Source organism: Dermacentor andersoni, chromosome 11 (genome assembly GCF_023375885.2).
Source record: "Dermacentor andersoni chromosome 11, qqDerAnde1_hic_scaffold, whole genome shotgun sequence".
NCBI lineage: Eukaryota > Metazoa > Arthropoda > Arachnida > Ixodida > Ixodidae > Dermacentor > Dermacentor andersoni.
Window position 1 is genome coordinate 104,472,779 of NC_092824.1, and position 20,333 is coordinate 104,493,111.

The window sequence follows — 20,333 nt, forward strand, 5'->3', positions numbered from 1 at the left end:
GTTCGTGATCCGCGCTCCACACACAGGTGATCCGCACAGGCTAACAGAGCAGCTCGAGAACAAGTTAAGGACCGCGCAAAGAGCGATGGAACGAAAAAAATGTTAAGCATAGCGTTAAGAGACATGAAGAGAGTGGTGTGAATCAGAGAGCAAACGGCCGATATCCTAGTTGGCTTTAAGAGAGAGAGAGAGAGAAAAATAAGGGAAGGCTTTAAGAGGGGGGGAATGGAGCTTGGCAGGCCATGTAATGCGTAGAGCAGATAAACGGTGGACCATTAATTACATAATGGATGCTAAGGGAAGGAAAGCGCAGTCGAGGACGGCAGAAAATTAGGAGGCGTAATGGAACTAGGAAAGTTGCTGGAGTAACTTGGAATCAGCTAGCGCAAGACAAGGATAATCGGAGATCGCTGGTTGAAGCTTTCGTCCTGGCAGTGGACGCAAAAATAGGATTATGAAAGTGATGACGGATAGATAGAATAAACTTTAGTTTCCAACGGATAAAGTGATCTACCCCCCCCCCCCCCCCCGGCACGCAGGTCACTTCGCAGCGCACGAAAAACGGGATCAAGGAAGGGCCCAAACATACGTGGAGCGATGACTTTCAGGTATGACTTTTCAGGTATATGAAAACCAGTGCTGTTTGTACGTTTGTCTTTGTCTTTGGCCCGTTGTCGTCCGTTGCAAGATATGGATTAATCGCCTTTTTTTTCCTTCTAGGCTCTTCCTCCTAGGTATATACATTCAAACGTCTCTATAAGTGGGCGGGGCCAGGGATGTTTTTCGCTCACAGGTTATCTCTCTATATATGTCGCCTTAATTTATTGCGCTGAATAACGTCATTTGTGTCGAGTTTATTTTAATTGCTTTACATGCAGCGTCATTGTGTCACGTGCCATGCTTGTTGGAACTCGTTTGTTCCAGCGGTCATTTTGGTTAACGATTGCATTTGTGTAACCCGCCCACCAAAATACCCAAACAGGGGATTGTAGTGTTAGTAAATGAATGAATAATAAATAAATAAATAAATAAATAAATAAATAAATAAATAAATAATACGAGATACGCGCGATGAAACAACTCAAGCTTTATTCATTATGACGGAATAACGACGGGTGCCCCTTACGGAACCTGTCTCGTGCAGTTTACGCTAAAACAGTCTTTCTCAGCCTTAGCGCCGTCAAGGCAATGTTGCGGAGACGTCCTTTGCTGGGACTAGTTATTCAGGCACTGACCGGACTTGGATGTGGCCAATGCAACGTTACGGCAAATAGACCAATTGGACGTCTATACAACGTCGATATTTTCAAGCTGTCAGATTTCTTTCTGTGTTATTACCGAATGTTTTTATAAAAATTCCCCGGCAGTCTAAAACACCTGTAGTTCTGGCGCAAGAAAAAAAAAAAGTAGGTGGTTCATAGCTTGTTTAGTTACTGCCGGCCTATAATTTTCAACTACTGCTAGCAAGCTATAGGTCACTTGGGAAGCACTGTCAGATTTGAATGAATTACGTGTTTCGTTACATTCCGACCAACCAGCCCTGCCCAACCAAAAGGTGCGCCATCGTTTGCGGATTGAGTAGGTTTCAGTTGAATATATTGCTATTGAACCGCTGTTGAACCGCTGTAGGTACCAATTTCCCCGATTTATTAAAGCAAGCGCGGGGTGAAAATTCTGTTTTCTCCCTCTGTATTTTCCTCATCTTAAGAAATTCCAGAAAATTTCAGTTTTGTTTTCACGTTTACCGTGCGTTGTAGTCGCCCTGACAAAGAGTCAGCGCGGGCGCTTTGGCACGAATTCATTATACAAGACCAAACGTGGCCGTGGGCACACGTAAATGATTTTGCTAAAACGGGAAATTTCTTGTAAGGTAATTCGCTACTGCGGTGTTTGCAATACGCAGTACGAATAGAAATGTGGCCAGGACATGTTGACCTTTTCGTTATGCACGATACAGGTTGGTTCGTTCCAGAGTAGTTCGTTGTATACCTCTTCCACTGCAATATTATGTAATGTAAGAGTTGGCTATAGACAAAAGCTTGACAGGCAATCTTATATATATATATATATATATATATATATATATATATATATATATATATATATATATATATATATATATATATATATATATATATATATATATATATATATATATATAAGGTGGTGAGCAGTGGCACTGGCTAACACTTCCTGGGTTAGTTCCAGTAGTAACACATAAATACCCCAGAAAGTGGATGGGATAGCGGCGCCGCGGTAGCTCAATTGGTTAGAGCACCGCACGCGTAATGGGAAGACGAGGTATCTTTCCCTATACTGCGGCAAGTTGTTCTTTTTTTCTCATCCACTTTCATTTTCATTAAATTATCATTTCTTTAATTCAATTAGTAAGAACAAGTAATTTCCTCTGCGTTGTCCTTGGTGTCTTTATTTGATCGATTCTTGTGCTATAATATATATATATATATATATATATATATATATATGTGTGTGTGTGTGTGTGTGTGTGTGTGTGTGTGTGTGTGTGTGTGTGTGTGTGGTGAGGGAGGTGAAGTGCTCAAGGAGAGAGATAGGCAAGGGCAAATACTTCGTAGACTGACCTGATGGAAATCCTTCAAGGCGTGCACGAAGCGGCTGCAAGTACAAATTGTGTGTCGCAACCATACTCTCCCTCACGATGCACTTAGCTTCAGGTATGTGTACCAGCGTCCTTGGGAGCAAAATTCTTGAATAAGAAGTGGCCCACGTATGAGGGCAGTCTCACCTCGGCGATTTGATGATACGGCCGCAGACAAGATCTGATGGCTTTCGTTGCATATCGGTATTTTTGCTTCCTCGTTTATTTCGGACTTGCAGGGAGACTTCGCAAGACTGAGGAGAAGCGGCGCGGTTGTCGAGAGATAGCGAATCTCGCCTCGCGATCTCACCCGGCTGCTTCGGCGAGGCGCTTATAGTTTGCTGCCGGGACTCGTAAACGAGTCTGCTTCCGATTCGCGTGAACAAATTTCCCTGGAGGAAAAAAAAGAAATCCATGCGGTAATTGTCGAGAGCGAGAATCGACTGAACGTTACGGAACGAAATGTTGTTCAGACACCCCTGAATGTAGAACACCCCTGATACCAGGATGATCACCTGCGAGGCCTAGTGCGAGCCGAGCTATATGTGCCGTCTGTTTATGCAAATTAAGATTCTCTTGGACTTAGTGGAGTAGCGATAGACAGGTCACCGTTTCTCGGTAACGTATTGGTTTAACTGTATAGCACACGTCACAAATTGCGTGGTTAACGTTGATGAGCGAAACAAGGAAACGGGTGTTTAATGTTTCAATTCTTTAGAAACTCTGCAAGATTTGTACTTTCCCAGCTGAACAATGGGTGCATGGGAGGGAGTGGGGAGAGGGGGCCTCTGTTAACTGTGCTAGGTAAAATTCACATGTGTTAAAATGAAGCACAACTTCAGTAATAATGAGCACAAAACTGTCTCTTTCTTCGTTCTGACATACAGATTTGATCACAGGACCTCTGAGCGCGTCTGTATGAAAGTGACCATGTTTCTTAAGTGCTCGTTCTGTTTTTGTCTCACGTCGTTTGATGGCAATCAGATTTAAGGAATTGGGTGAACTCGATATTGTGGTGGTCGTCGCATAATTAAGTGACATATGTATGCTTCTTCAGCTTCATTGCAAAAGTAGCAGGTCGCTGACCATAGTGAAAACAAAATGACGTTTCGGGATTCGCACGGATCCCGAAACTTACGCGACTTACACGACCAGATGGTATTCCGTCGAACCCTTGGCTACATCGTTCAGCTTCAACATTTGATCAAGCAGTTGGTGCGAGTACGACGTGACATCGCGGATGTGGTATTCAAATGCAGCTTCGCCCACACACCTGCAGTCGAATCTCGAAGCCATTTGATCCTTCTAAGTCCTGCGTGGCTGTCACATCTGTCGTTTTTTTTTTTCGTCGTGAACCCCACGCACGTGCTCACGTGTTCATTGCGGAAGAGCCCGGAACGCCGAAATACCTTTCGAAAGCACACCGCCGAATCGTCCCGCACGCGAAGAACGCCTGTCTCGTATTCTCCGGTAGCGAAGTCAGCTTGACAGGTTAATAAAATATTCGTCGTATGCAACGTTTCGCCGGCCGCCACGATTCGATGCATAACGTTGGCGATGTGTGCTATCGCGCGCATCGCCTGTGACGCCACACAGTCGTGAGAAACGGACAAGCAAACAGTGACAGGAAGGAACACGGGAATCGACGAGGCTCTGTACCGATTGCTCGGCGAATTAAACGCGGTTTCGCATCGAAAACTCCGCTTATGTAAGAACACGTTCTCGCTCCTCCGGAGTCGTGACCGACTCGCTTGACGTCACACGACGTCGGGGCGGCCGGCCGACACGCTCCTCAACACACACAACGCGGCGGATCGTACGTTTTGCATAATCGCTGCCCATCGGCCCGGATGCGTGGCGCACCGACGTGCCGCATGTGCGATTCTACGCTGACGGATGACGCCGAAGCGTGGCCGCGGGACCCACCCCCCCCACCCCATACACCCCTCCGCCCCCCACCCCCTGGGGCAAGTGCGCGGGACCGTTCATCATCTCGCCTGCTCGCGCGAGAGGACTTGAGTTCGCGTGCCGACTTCGTGCCTGGCGCGTACTTTTCACACGCGCAGTTCGAACGCGGCAGTTCCAGAAAGGACCAGCAGAACTACCGAAGCCCGCGACTGGGTTCTACCAGAAACACCTAGACTAGTCTTGGTGGTTCTGGTTCTTCACGCTTTTCGTGTTTCCGTACACGCTGTTATTTGTGCTTCGCGCGCGTCTGGGACGAGTGTCTTCGTATCGATTTTTTTTCGGTATGGCTGTCCATCAGCGTAAGCACGTAGGATGGATGTGCATCATCGCCCACTCTTAAAAAAGGAACAAACCCAGTCAGTATTTCGCCGTATCGTAACAGCTATGACACAAAGGCTTGCAGGCTAAATTTGTGTGCGAAGATGTCTGTATGATGCGCCATGTGGGCAACGTTCTTTCTTTTTTTTTTTTAATTAAGTCGACCCGCGGCGGTGACTCAGCGGCCATGTCGTTTTTGGGCTGAGCACGAGGTCAGAGGTTCGAATCTCGGCGGCGGCATCTCGATGGAATCGCAATTCAAAAGCGCGCTCTTGTGCGGTGGATCGGAGGCGCGCCAGAGTACCGCAGGTGGTCAAAACTAATCCGGAGCCTCCCACTGTGTAGCTTCGTGTCGTTAAACCTCCGAAATAGTTTTTCCCTAATTAAAATTAAAGCTCTGTCGCAGTTGTACAGGTTGCAGTGTCAAATAGGCCTAAAGGGAAGGCCAAATAGATGTATTTGTTGATCTGTTTCTGTTAGTTTCGCTTCTGCAAAAGTAAGACAGTGTCCTTTTCAGTAAGAATGACGAGGGATGATACCGCCCTGAAATTCCAACGCCAGCTCGCCGTGACGTCATATATTCTGTTAGTGTCTATTCAGGCCCACTTGTTTATGGGCAAAGTATATGACAACAACGCGTTCTAAAGGAACCAAAGATTAATCCTAGAAACTTTTTATGCACCAGAACAGCCCTGATAACGGCAAATACTTCAGTATTTGTGACGCCATAGTGACGTAGCGTTGCTCGTGTTGTTCGCGCGAAATTCAAGAAATTTAAAGTTTAGTGTTCATAATATCTTCAGTAGTAACCGACCGTTTTACTCCCAGATGAACAGATAGTATAGGGTTTCGAAAGGATACTATACTACTTCACCCGCCGTGGTTGCTCAGTGGCTATGGTGTTGGGTTGCTGAGTACGAGGTCGCGGGATCGAATCCCGGCCACGGCGGCCGCATTTCGATGGGGGCGAAAACACCCGTGTGCTTAGATTTAGGTGCACGTTAAAGAACCCCAGGTGGTCGAAATTTCCGGAGTCCTCCACTACGACGTGCCTCATAATCAGAAAGTGGTTTTGGCTCGTAAAACTCCATAATTAAAAAAAATATATACTATACTAGTTCAAACCGCTGTAATGTTGCTCTTCCATTTAAATTTGACAAACCTGCGCAGTGTTCTGTAGGCAAAGGTTCACAGGAAGATGGAGACTTGAGAGAAAGAGTGTTATTGTGAAGAGGTAGAGGCGCTATTTTCTGCAGGGATCAACAGTAGTCGAACTAAGGCATGTCGCCGGAGCCAGCATTTCGACTGCATTCATCAAGCCTTTGACGAAGTCCCCTTGTCGAAACGTTGCCTTCAGGAGCTTGTCTTCGTCAGGACTTTGCGAAGTCCTCTCGTTGTGGCGTTAGCTTCAGCGAGATTACGTCGTTCAACCACTGTTGAGAACAGTGGTGTCGAACAGTGGTGTCTAATGTGAACGGCTGCCTTTTTTTCTTCTTGCGCTGAAAGCAAGAGAATTATAAAAGACAGAAGATTGGACGGCCGAGCTGAGTTTCAGTTATCATTTAGCGATGTTGGCGAAATAGGTAGGTAATCGTTACCTGGATAACGGTGAGATGTTACTCAAGAAATTCTCTTTCACAAATACGCGTCCTTGCTGTGTCCTGTTCCCAGCGATCTCAATTCCTTCGCTTGACAAAACTACGTGGACTCAGTGTGGACAGACGCTTTGAATGTGACAGCTCCGACCGTTTCTTGTAGCTTCAGTTCTGAACCATGAGAACGGGAGCAAGAATACCGCTTAAGTTAAACTGCATGCAGGTACGTCAACACACTCTTTCTTTTTGGACAGCGGCCGAGCGTTCTACAATGTAAAGGTGCCATATGTGCCGTACGTACGAAACTGAACTCGCAAAACTGTTCTCACCGTCATTAGTACTCGCACTGTTTTGTGGTGGCGTAGACAGTGGCGTAGCCACAAACTTATTTCGCGTGGTGCTTTGTGAAATGCCGCGTATTCATTCGATAGATCCGCCTATACAGGCACATGGCAGACTGATAGCTTCAAGAGGCTTGGGCCCCTGGAACAACACGTCCTTTCCCCCCGTCCCCTCGTTGCCTCCTCCAACGCCACTGGGCGGGAGATCGTAAATAAAATGATAATGGTTTAATGCATTCACTTTTATGCCCAATCGTGTCCTACCGCCTTCGCGGAATCGTCAGCGAAATTGGCTCAGGAAACATTCGTTTCCGCTCAACCGGCCGGGCTTAATTAGCCCTTTGCTATTGTTCCCAGAGCGACTCGAACCAAGGACAGCCGGCGGTTACCGTAGCGCACTATTGTGGTCATGCAGAGCCTACGTCATGTATGAGCAGTACTATTGTTCATCCGGAGGAAGATGCCCGCTAAACCGCACGTCAGCCAGACCGTTTCGACTAGCGCTCTTTCCTGCTGCTGCTGCTGCAGCGCGAAGCATGGCGCTAAACAAGCTGACCTCGTGCCACCGTGCACCAAGCAACAGTACACCGCAACACTCGTTCACTCACTTTTGGGCATTCCGCAGGGCCCTTTGGTTCGGCCGTTGTCGAGAAAGTCCAGGTCGTAGCGCCTCGCCGGCGGGAAAGTTAGGGCTACGTGCCCCAGACACGGAGGCAGCACCAGGGCCGCCGCGAAGGCGGCGGCGATCGCCAACTGCAGCAACGTTGGCCCACGCATGGCTACGAGACCGACCGGTCGACGAAGAACGACGAGCCCGCCGCCGCCGCGGTTTCCAGCGGCGTCTACCACACTTTTCAGCGGCGGCAACGGCAGCAGATGCGACACTAGCAGGCCACACGCAGTCGACGCACGTCTTCGGAGATCACAGCGGCCGGCTGAGCGCGGCGGGCATGGTGCCGAGGCGCTTCTACCAGACGGGCACGATGAACCGTAACGGCGCACTCGTTGCGAAGACACACACACTACAGAAAGGTTATCGATGCCGTCTGCTGGCTTCGCGAACCACTCGTGGCCGTCGGTGGAGCGGTAGGGTCGCTCGGTCTCGGGTCCTCTCGGCTCTAGTTTCGTTGTTGTTGGGTCGTCGTGGCAGGCTCCGCGCAGGGCGAACGTCGGTCGGCACAGGGAAAGGGGGGCGATGCTGCACACCTGCGAACCGCCGGCGGCCGCTCGCTGCAAGACTGGTCGCCGAGGGCTCCGTCGGTCGGCGTTTCACCGTCGCTCGCTCGCTGCGACCGGCAAGAAAGGTGGCCAGAAGAGGACGGAGGGGGGAGGCCCGGAAAGTGCGCTTTCCTCCTTGCCTTCCACCGGCTTGGCCGGCGAGCAAGCGGGCGAGCGAGCTTGCAAAGCGATGACGAAGACCGCGAAGGAACAAGAGAGGGAGAAGGCGCGTAGTACACAAACACACACACACAACAAAAAAGACAAGCCCGCGAGAACCTGTCCTCTACGTCGCAGCGGTGGTGGAGGGCCGCATTCCTCGGATGGCGAGCAGGTAGGCAGGCTGGCTGGCTAGCTAGCGGGTGGGCATGCGAAGCGGAGCGCCGCGCCGTCGACGACGACGACTTGGTTGGTGGAGCGAGCTGTCGGCGCCGGAAGGACAGGCGTTCGGGCGGCGAAACGGGTGAAAATGCGCAGAGAAAACTGGCGGCGCGCGCGCGCTCACCCGCGCTCGCGAGAGGACGACGTTCAAACGAAAGCAAAGGAAAATTAACGGAGAAAGACGAGACGGGAATGCGAGAGGCTGCGCCCGGGGCGATGTGTGCGACGTTACACACGAGGAAGGTCGAGTAGTCGGTCGCCCCCCCAGCGTGTGTACATACATGCCTCGGGGGGTACACGACCGACACCGCGGGATCAAGAAAGAGAAAGAGGAGCGTGCCATGGTTTGACACCCCCTAGTGACCTTTGGAACCAGTCCTTCTCTCGATCGGGCTTCCCACTTCGTGCCGCTATTATAACGGACGGGCCGCATATCTTTGGTCGATGTGGCCGGCGGCGGTAATATGAATCGGCAGTGATCAGAGACGGCGGACGATCCCCGCAAGCGTTTCAGGAAGTATACTGGTCACAAAAGGCCTTCGGTGGCAAGACTGCATGCGCTGGTGGTGATTGCTTCATGGAAGGGGGCTCTAGCGACGTCGATAGATTCCTGGAGCTTCGACAGTCGCAGAGTCATTGCGCGAAATGCCTTTGAATCATGATCGTCTCTTGAGCTTGTTGAAGGCACCCGACTAAAGAGAAATGCAAAACCAGTTAAGAATGGTAATGTTTTTTGAAGAGTCAGTTTGCGTTGACAAAATTGAAAGCCCAAGTTTTCTTGAATTTCCCCCCTGAAAGTGCAGGCGCGGGTACGTCACTGGGTGACGTCAAGGATTGAAGCGTTTTCGCATATTTAGGTCGTTTTCTTGCGGTAAATGTTTGTAAGGCTTACATAGCATAGTCTTTGTTCCCCTAAATTAAAGCGTTGTAAACCTTGTTTGTAGACAAACAGCATGCTAGTCCCGCACATACGCTGTCAAAATCCATAAAGTCCCGAGTGATTAGTGCGGGAACTTCAGTATGGCGTCGCTGCTGTCTTTCTGTCTTACCAGAGCCTTCCTTAAGCCTTAAGTGGCACTAAAAATGACCTTCTCGTACTCGAGAAGGAAAATTTAACGACTTATCTCAACACTCCTCTTTCGTCAGTTTTCTAGCTCGCTTGGCTTGCCGAGCTGGGATCTTGTCCAACAGCCGCAGTGAATAACACAAACGTAACAATAAATTTTAGAAAGAATAATTATGCGAGTTAAAAACCAATTTGGCGGCAAGTGTAGTGTAAAGCCGTAAGGAATCGTTTTTTTTTTTTCTGAGACAAGTATTTGAGACAGTAGACGCTGTTCTCAACTGCCCTGCACCTTTATCATTAATAATGGACAACTCTTCAAGAGGACCGCCCATATCCGGAAACAGCACCTTCAAATCGTACTTTCTGCCAGACAACTCCTCAAGAGGGTACCTTCGAGCAAATGAACACGATGAACCTTAGTTTTTGTTACAGACAGGTCCTCAAAGAATTGACTATGTTTTCAAGCGCCATATCGTTGTCTGTAAACCCTTCGAGTGTACTGTCCTCAAACAGCACCTTGAAATCGCACCTTCTGCCAGGTGAGCACGATGAATGTTAACTTCTTTTTTTTTTGATAGACAGGTCCTTGAGAAGATGGACCATGGTTTCAGCTGCCTTGCGACCTCTTTCACTGTTCATGGACCACTCCTCGAGAGGCCCTACCATTTCCGAAAACAGCACCATCGCACTTCCTATCAGTGAACACGATGAAAACATTTTTTAAGCAGGTCCTTGAGAGAATTGGCGATGTTATATGTTGCCAAGCAGCATTTTATTGTTGAAGGATGACTGTCGAGGTGACTGTCCTTGTTTTCAAACACCGCCTTGAGCGTGTACCTTCTGCCAGATGAACACAACGAACCTCAATGTTTTTGTTAGACAGATCAGATCCTCGAGATAATTGACCATGCTCTCAACTGGCATGTGCAGCCGTTGAACGACGCCCTCCTGAGAGAACGGTCCGTGACCTCAAACATCACCTTCAAGTTTGCCTTCTGCCAGATCGGGGCACATACGAACCTCAACTTTCTGACAGGCAGGTCCTCGAGAGGATTCACCATGTTCTCAACTGCCACGCAACCTTACAATTGTCGGCGGACAATTCCTCGAATTGGATCCACATCGGCAAACTTCTCCAGCCTACCGTACCTTCTGAGAGCTGAACACGACGAACCTTAGCTAATCTGACAGGCAGGCCCTCGAAAAAAGTGACTATCTTCTAAACTGCCATCTCCCGCAAGTCTCGTTTTGTGCAGTGAAACATTTTACGTGTTCAGAAGAAGCGTTATGGGGTTTCCCTTTCGTCTCGTAGATGAGAGAGCTAGGTTGGACCCCAGTTGAGGTGAGGCATTTCCCATACCGGTAGTGTAGCGGGCTCACTTCCTCCTCAACTTCCTTCTTGGTATTATCTCAGTCCACTTCATGGGTCATTATCACCGTAGCCTTTCTCACAGCGACTGAAGTTAATGATAGATAATCGTCTCACACTTCCTCTTGGTTGTCAGGGCGCTCCTTCATCTACCGACTCCATGCCAAGCGCTTTGTAAGAAGCACTATACAGCTCCTTCGAGCACAGGTCGGCGCAGGTGAGCTTCTGGCTGAAGCAGCTCACACCTGTAATGCATTTCCGACTTATTCGAAGCGGCGACGCTGTGTCCAGTGCATGCCTCGCCGTGGCCGCTATGTAATCAAGTATTAAGTACACAGCATATGGCTTCCCCCCTTTTAGAGACAGTTGCGCGGAAAGCGGTCATGCCTCGCCAAAACACGTTCCGTTCCACTGCATTCCATAAATGGGATGTGCATGGAGCCCAATTTGGGTGATATTCTGCGCGATCTTCGACCGGCGCTTGCACTTTTTATCGTTGCGCGTATCATCGCCAGAGAACGCGTATTTTCTGGTGCCCTGTTTTGGTCGATAACTATTCGCTCCGAAAAGAGAAAGAGCTCTTTAAGGCTTGTGTATTTCATTGAATAGTTCTTTTTCTGTAATCAGCACTGATATGGAATGACTGACAAGTGGTTCGTATAGGAAAGTGCACGATGGTATATCCCCGCTGAGTTTCATATCAGTGGACCAGAAGCCAACCAACGTAATTACGCGATTGTCTGAAAGATTTATGTTGTGGGTCGGAGTCCGTTGGATGATTATTCAGTTCACTTCTCTTCATTTAGGTATCATCGGTACTAGACGAGTGTTTGATTCGGATCGTCATTTGTATTTCATCGGTTTCAAATATCGTATTCGTAAATGCAGACAGGAATGAATGGTAAGAACAGTAGCAGAGGCGTGATGCTATGGTAGCTGAACGCTCTCATAAAGATAATTTGTAAGACGCACACATTCAGCGGTCGTTGTTCAAGTCGACCTGCACTGCGGAAGACATCAGAGAATTCTTAGTGGCGCAAATGCCAAGATATGCGCGTTTTGAGCCGTGTCGACGAAATCGGGCACTGCGAGTATCTCAAGACGTCTCGCTCGATGAGACGGACACAGTGCACATATATAACTCGAAATTCCTTCGTCGAAATCGGTGACGCGGAGCCGTCTTTACGAAAGTAAGCCACGACCTTCACTGACTGATCGTTTAACCGAGGAAAAAAGAATGTTGGTCACGACCAGGGTATCGAACTCGGGCGTACCTTGAAGCGCACGTCGTTAAGTTTTTTTTTTGCTTGTTTGTTTGCGTGCTTGACTTATTCTTGCTATTTGTATGTGCTGTACGCAGCAAAGGAAAATGGGAGCTGACCTCGGAGGCAGACGAGCACTTTTTTTGCGTCGAAACTGATGTCTTCCAACAACCGTATGTGTGCAAGCACCAACTCGACTTTCCCTTCTTGTTCATTGCCCTTTGCGAATGCTAGGCACGCTTTGGAGCACCACCTGATTTCCTCAGCTACGAAACAATTTTTGCACAGAAAAAAAAAGGAAGATACCTTGAAACCACCTTTCTATGCGGCACTATGGCGTCCTGCTGCTGAACACTGTAGGTCGCCGGTTCGATTGCTGTCCGTTGTAGCTGCATTACGATCGGGGAGTACTTAAAAAAGAAGAAAAAAACGCACATGTGCTGTGCCTTTGGTACATCCTGCGATCAAAACTGATCCAGGGTCTCCATTATTCAACGACATCTGACGCATACGCTCCAAGCTGGCGTTATAAGGGCTGCGTCCGAAAGACGCTGCCATTCTGAGCGGGGCTATCTTTGTGGGGTAGAAATTTCAAGAGAAACAGACTGTCTAGAGCTACTCCATTACAAAACAGAAACACACTGTACAAAACAGAAACACACATACCATGCATGTAGATTTTATAAATATTCACAGATGACCATACTGGACCATATTAGGTAGTGAATACCGTATTTGCACGATTATAACGCGCATGTTTCTTTTTTTTTTTTGAATAAGAAGTGCGGTCAAATTGACGTGCGCCTTACAGTCACAACTATTACAACTATTTCTGCTCAAAATCAAAAACAATACCGATACGCACTTAAAAAAAAAAGCTTATTGCAAAGTAGCTAGCCACACTGTCATCGAACGGACGTCGTTGTTTTACGCCTTGGTTTGCGTTCGCCATTTTCCAGTTTGCTGTACGCCTGTCGTACCGCTTCTGCTCGGCCGCCCTTTTCGGAGTTAGTCCAGTGACAGAGAGAAAGAGAGAATAAACTTTATTATTTGACCAGGTTTCTTTGACTCGAGCCCGAAGGTGGGTGGCCTTCTCCTCGTGACAGGATGAAAAAAAAAAAAAAAAAACAGGAAATACGTTTTTATTACGAGACATACTTCAAGCGCACGGTTATCCTTCTGGCAGAAGAACAGGTATAACTGGGCAGGATCGCGTGTGTTTAGGCGTTCCCGAGACGTGCATCTGTAATTGGCAGCGACAAAGGAATGTGCGATGCATTATATAGTACTGGAGATGATTTTCTGTGGTCGGCAGACAGCGAAAAAGGAAGCGACTAGCCGTTAAGATTAAGCTGCGTGGGCGTCTGGGTTCTTTTGTATGTTCCATAAGATTGTTTCTACAGGTTACGCGTCAGACTCGGGTTTTTTTCACTTGATGTGCGCGGAAGGATGGGCACCAAGTTATTTTTTGGATATTTGGGTGGTAACGTAACTGCGCGTTACAATATGGGGGGGGGGGGGGGGAGGCGTCGCGGTACGATATTGCAAATATCGTACCGCGACGGTACGATATACGGTACGGTATAAGCGTCCCAATGGCCTCATCTCCAATAGTCTATGTATAGAATATGCGCACTTTATAGTCCGCCTCTCTTTCGTACACTCGTCACCACAGGGAAAGGCGAACAGTGAATGTCTACGCTGCTAGACGGATTGTGCAAGCTTAGAGATTCTTGTTCAGGTGGAGAACCGCCCTGTACTTGAAATGAAGGAAGCCTTGCGAAACTTGGAATGGTGGCGCGCCTACAGAAAATTATCAGAGCAACATAACTTACCGGTAAAACTCACACCGCACTGATAGGCAGTCTCGGCACTTCAGCTCGCTCAGGTTTACCGCACATCCGAGCGCAGCTGCGCGTAGAGAAGCGGCGAAGATTGCGTACGCTTCGCAGCCTGCAGTGAGAGTGGCGAAATTGCTCTGTACGTACGTGTGTATAATCGGCGCAGTTCGAGCTCGCAGGTGGCGTGTAGTTACACTATAACGCCTAACAACGAATCGTAACAGTTTCTCTTGAAAGTTGTGTTTTCGTGTCATTCCTGTTCGCCGACTTTCCAAGAGTGGTTTCGGCTAATGCAGTCGACTTCCGTTAATGGGACCGTTGGCGGACCGCGAGATTTGGACGAATTATCCGAAAGGTCGAAATAACAAAAGTCGGCAAAATGAACAAATTCCAATCTTTAATACATCGTTCAATACTGCTTCATTACATGGTTACACCAACTATACGTGTCGGTGGTAAGTGGCCCACAGCTAGACGTTAACGATGTCATCGGTACTGACAAAATTATCAAAGAGGCATCGCCCAGGGCACAGGGCAATTCGCCATCACCACCGTAGGACAGGCTGCTGCCGTCACCGGCGTCGTCTAGGGAATCAGTTACGCCGTCTGAATTTATTGTGGTTTCAAGCTTTTACTGACCGCTACGATCATGATGGGGCACCAGTGGGGGTAGAATTAAACGAAGCGGCAGGCTTTCGCGTTTGAACTAAACGAGTTTTCCTTTCATAGCAATGTGTGGCTTCTCACTGGGCATTCCGGTGTGTTCGAATTAAACGAAAAGTCGAATCAAGCGAGTTCGAATGAACGGGAGTCTACTGTACTTTTGCTTATACCAAGAGAACAAGGATGCCTAAACTTGACTGAATAAATCTTTATGAAATATCATAGCGCTAGGCGTATGAATGGAAGAGGAAGGAGCAGGTTAAGGGGAAGGGAGGGGAAGTACTGTCACGAAACAAAAAAAGAACTTTCGGCCCGGAACACTGCCTTTGCTTGGGTCGCAGCCGGTACCTCTGTCAAGCAGCCGAAACGTCTGCCTTCAAGAGAGCCAGGTGTCTGTGGGGTGTGAAAGGTCGCTGCACTTTAGCGCGTCTAACGGTCACGCTAGGCGCTCGAACGCGACGCATCGCTTTCTGCGCCCTCCCTCGACGCGTCATGTTGGCGATGAAATATTCAGCACCCGCTCGAGCGGCGAGAAGCCGCGAGCAGGCTCGCATGCGTCGCTGCGCTTTTCCGCGCCGCTGGGTCCTGGCACGCACCTGCAGTTTGGACAGGTACTCGCGCACCCCTTACCTAGGCCTGGTGAAGCTCCGCGTAGCGGTAAATGGATGGCGCCGCCGCTTTGTCAAAGTACGGGACACCGCTTTAGCATGCGCGTTTGGAGCCACAAAAGCCCGCTTGTTGAGGCTAACAACGCCTCCAGAGAGCGCGAGTGAGCGAGAGAGAGGGAAGGAGGGAGAGAGGAAGGGAGAGATCCTTTCGCAGATGTAAGATACAGTCAACCACAAAAGTTTGCGGACCGCGGGATCTCGGAAAACGTTCAATTTCCGAGCAGCCTGTAACAGTAATGAGTGAAACCGAACATGACAATGCTGTTCACATATTCTGGTAGAGGCTGCATAAGCGAATTAGACGGCGTTGTGAGGTGGCGCAGATATTTAGCTTTTTTTTTCTCAGATTTCGTGGCCTGCAAGATTTTGTGGTTGACTGTACGTTAAATTAGCCTGCACCACCTGAACCAGTTCACGGGGTGCTGCTGCACCCCGCAGCAGCACGCCCCTGCTGCTGCGTTGTGTTACCACGCCGTCAACTTTCACCGTCGCAACCGCACAAACTCCGGGCTGACCTACAACGCGGGTTCGGTAAAGCGCGGCGTGAGAAACGAAAATTACGGATTTCGGAATAAAAAAAATATTAAGAAAAAACGCCGCCGAACCATGGCCTTCACCGGTGCATGAAAACTGCTGCGAAACACTCCTTAACAGCTTCGCCGTAAAAGAAGAAGAAGAAGAAGAAAACGCTGCTTAAAAGGAAAGCGTGAGTGCCACCAAAGGTTGCCACATGCCACCGCTCCGTGACGATGATGGCCGTCGTTTTGTGACCGTGCCGTTGTCGTTATCGGGCTGTCGTCATGCTCTCGTCCCTGTCTTAAATGCTCTCACCGTTAATTGCCTCGGACGATCGCTTTTCGGAGATACAACTTTCGGTGCGCCCTGACATTGGCTCGCTTGAGCGAAACTGCAGGTTGAGTTGCGATTGGCTGGTTGAGCATCATCAACATCAGCATCATCAGCCTGGTTACGGCCACTGCAGGGCAAAGGCCTCTCCCATACTTCAACTACCCCGGTCATGTACTAATTGTGGCCATGTCACCCCTGCAAACTTCTTAATCTCATCCGCCCACCTAACTTTCTGCCGCACCCTGCTACGCTTCCCTTCCCTTGGAATCCAGTCCGTAACCCTTAATGACCATCGGTTATCTTCCCTCCTCATTACATGTCCTGCCCATGCCCATTTCTTTTTCTTGATTTCAACTAAGATGTCATTAACTCGCGTTTGTTCCCTCACCCAATCTGCTCTTTTCTTATCCCTTAACGTCACACCCATCTTTCTTCTTTCCATAGCTCGTTGCGTCGTCCTCAATTTAAGTAGAACCCTTTTCGTAAGCCTGCAGGTTTCTGCCCCGTACGTGAGTACTGGTAAGACACAGCTGTTATAGACTTTTCTCTTGAGGGATAATGGCAACCTGCTGTTCATGATCTGAGAATGCCTGCCAAACGCACCCCAGCCCATTCTTATTGTTCTGATTATTTCAGTCTCATGATCCGGATCCGCGGTCACTACCTGCCCTAAGTAGATGTGGGCTGGTTGAGCATAACCGCTCAAATCATCCCAACACGCCGTGCAATATACGCCACGCGTAAGTTATACGGTGTGGCCGAAAGGGATCCTATGTGAGACGCCCCTGCTATATTCGTCGTCGTTCTTCCGCCTTTCGTCGTTGTCATCCGGCTGTTGTCTTTGTCGTCGGGCCGTCGTCTTCACCATCCTTCTGTAGTCCTCTTGGCGTCGGCTACGGCGCGAGGCCAACGGCGACGACAGCACGATGACATCTAAGAAACGGCACGACGAAGAGTGAGGCACGACATCTAAGCACGACATCTGCGGAGCACGACATGTGTCCCCGCAGGCGCGGGGACACATGTTTGGTTTTTAGTGACCTCGTGTGGTATAAGAAACTATAACAACGATGATGATGTCTGCGATGGACACCTCGAAAATTGAGCTATGTTCCCTTAACACGTATCTCCGTAAATGTTTACCTGTATTTACCGGTCCTATTAAAACTTGCCTCGCGCAGTCATACTCACTTGATTTCCGCGCTGCTGTCCTGTGAGAAGGACGCTGAGTTATTTTTCTTTCGTCTCGACGTTTAGCACGTATGTGTCCAAGGGGTTATGCGCAAAGTTAGACGCGCAAGCGACGGTTTTAATTTATTATTTGCTGTGATATGGTTAATAGCTCGAAGAAGACTGCGCGAAAAAAGGTGACAGGACAGAGCGCTAGCGCTCTGTCGCTCTGTCCTGTCGCACATCTTTTAGTATTGTTCGCGCTGTTCACTATGCCACAGCAAGTGCATCAACACCAGCTAGCCCAACTTTCTGCGTTAATTTATTATAATGGGGAGCCGAGTGGCTGGGTGATTGATTGAGTCGGTTTAACGTCGCAATGGAAAAGAAAAAAAAAAGAAGGCTGTAGAAGAGACTGCGTCGAGTGCTCGTCTGGATGATTGATTGAACTGGGTTTAACTAAAGCCCCTCCATACACGTTTTCGCCAAAAAAGCGGCGTGAAGCGCGTGGATGGAGGGGAAGGCTTAGCGTCCCAAAGTAGCACACGTTGGCTGTGGAAGACGCTCCGACGGAGGTCCGAGGAATAATTTTGACAGCCTTCGGCTTTTCATAAACGTGCATTCAAAGAGTTCTTTTTTTTTTTTTTTGCATCCCGCCCTTTTATTGCAATGCCGTCGCCTCCGGGATTCGAACCCTTTACCACATGCTCGGCAGCAGGACGACAGTCACTGAGCGGCTGCAATGGGTACAGGGCTATAATGAATTCTTGTTTGGCAAGAGATTAACTTGTATTTGCGGTAAATGTTTTTCTGCGGGCACGGTCACCGAAAGTGTATTTTTCGAAAGCTACGCGTGGAAAACTTCATCGCAATAAGTCTGTGAACGAAGCGGGACAAAGCGACATGACTGAGCGCTAGCTTTAGCTAGTGTCTGTTTAAACATCTGTGTTTAAAGAATTCGTCGCTGCGGCAAATGCGTCACGTTGGTGACGTCTTCAGTATAAACGTGGCGCGCTATGCGAGCACTAGGCGCATCGACTGAAATTAGCGCGCTGCCCAGCGATGTCTGTCCTCTCGTCCGTCGTCTTTTATTGCGCTGAAGCCTGTTGTATGGCTTTCTATACGGACAGTTCGCTCACGTGACCAAATACGCAGTGATAAGAGGGCACGAAGTCCCCTCCCCGTTCTCTGTGCCACCTGCAATGTACTTTCATTTATATTCCGTATCTATCGTGCACTATGTAAATGTGAGTATGGTGTATGCTGCGCAGGTAATTAGCGTGCAATGAGAATCAATGTTTGCAGTAACGTAAAAAAACGGTCGAGGCCCTGCATTTTCTCAGTCCTTGCCTTTCAAGCATGCGTACCCGCGCACGCTAGCGCTATACACACTTGAAGAATCTCTAGAGATTCCGTTCCATTCACACGTGCTTACACACCTCTGCGCAAGGACCGTGCCTGGTTGCGTAAATGGCGAGAAGTTTACGTGCAGGGAAATAAAACGAAGAGGATCGATGACCAAAGGTCCTTGGTACGAAGTGGCACCGTTTCTATATACGGTGTCAGTTCGCAGGATCGAGTTTTTTTTTGTTTTCAAAGGAGTTCTCGTTAAAAGAGCAGCGCTGGGACATCCCCGAATAAAAAAGAAGCACGTTCCGCAATTAACTCGTGGCTGTTGATTTCCCGGTGTACTGGAGTCCTGCACCGTCACCGTTTGGAGCAAGCGTAGACGTTGCGGTTTTCAGAACCAACCAACGAGAATCGAGCCGCATATATGCCTATATATAGCCCCGTACCACCGCAAGCACGCACTTTTCTTCAGCTGGGGTATCACTGCAAAAATTTATTCCTTAAAAGCCTGCAGAAAGTCGGTCTGTCGTTTCATGTGACAGCCTACGTTCTTATACAATTTTTGGCGCTTATTGCCGACTAACTATATAAAACAGCATATAGCAGTTCTATGGACAGATGAACTGAGAAAACTGCACTTCTGGCAATACGTCCAGCGATAGGTAAAGCACAGTGATGCAATTTGAAGATATGATGATCTGTTAAGTGATCCGTATCGACGCCTTTCAGCACCTTCGAAAGCTGCATCGCTTACCCTATGCGACCGCCCAGAATTCTGTTGCAAGTTTGGGTGATTGGGTGTCATACGTTTACTTAAATAGGTTATTCGAAGCCCTCATGCATAGTTTTTGCATTTAATGCCTCAATGACTTTGCACAGCTGAGTTTATGTAAATGGGTTTGGGCAAGTCATGCAGTGCGTAGAAGAAGATAGCTGGTGATCTATTGCAGTAACAGAATGGGTTCCAAGGGAACGGAAGCTCAGTGGAGAGTGACAGAGCATTAAAATTAGGTGGTGTTGGTGAGATCACGAAATTCGCAGGCGTAGTGTCACCAGGAAACCCTGATCACGAGAACATCTGATGTATCATTAAAATAAGTTTGAACGCGCTGGCAGATATTCCCAAGCAATTCCTGCCTCCATTGGCACGATCACCGCCATCAGCGCTTTCAAGATGGCCATTGCTCATAGATATTTGTAAAAGCACTCCATTGTGACATTGGAGGTTGTGGGTTCCGCTCCCACCGGCGACAAGTAATCGTTTTGTCCACTTTCATTTTCCATTTTCTTCATTATTTCCTACATTCCAATTTCAACCGCAGTTAATTTCCCCGATGCTTTCCTTGGCTTCATTGTTTGTTGGCTTTATGTGGTTAGTGATTAACAAAATCGAGCCCCTCGGTTCCCCTTCTTCTCTCTGTTATCTTACTATTGTTGTTTAACATAATCTACCCACTCCTCTTTGTATTGCTTTGGCCTTGACAGAAAATAAATAATTCCTTGCCGAATCATCTGTTGCATTTGTACCTACGATGCATGCTTATCTCAGCATTGCCATTTGTTCGGGGTGTTGGTAATGTTCTGCGCATAGGTTGGCATAAAGGGGAGAGTGGGTTAAGCAGCGAACTTAAACTTAGCATCTGTTAGGAACATCAAA

At 48.4% G+C, this 20,333-nt stretch overlaps 1 protein-coding gene across 1 annotated transcript in view; it reads right to left on the reverse strand.

Moving 5' to 3' along the window:
• The window catches only part of LOC126539247 (uncharacterized), a 56,399-nt gene extending 48,240 nt beyond the window's left edge, over positions 1-8,159 (reverse strand). The window contains exon 1 of the mRNA XM_055075269.2: positions 7,448-8,159. Within this exon, the coding sequence (XP_054931244.1) occupies positions 7,448-7,616 (169 nt within the window). The 5' untranslated portion in view covers positions 7,617-8,159. The remainder of the gene's footprint in view (positions 1-7,447) is intronic.
• Between the last annotated feature and the right edge of the window lie 12,174 nt (positions 8,160-20,333).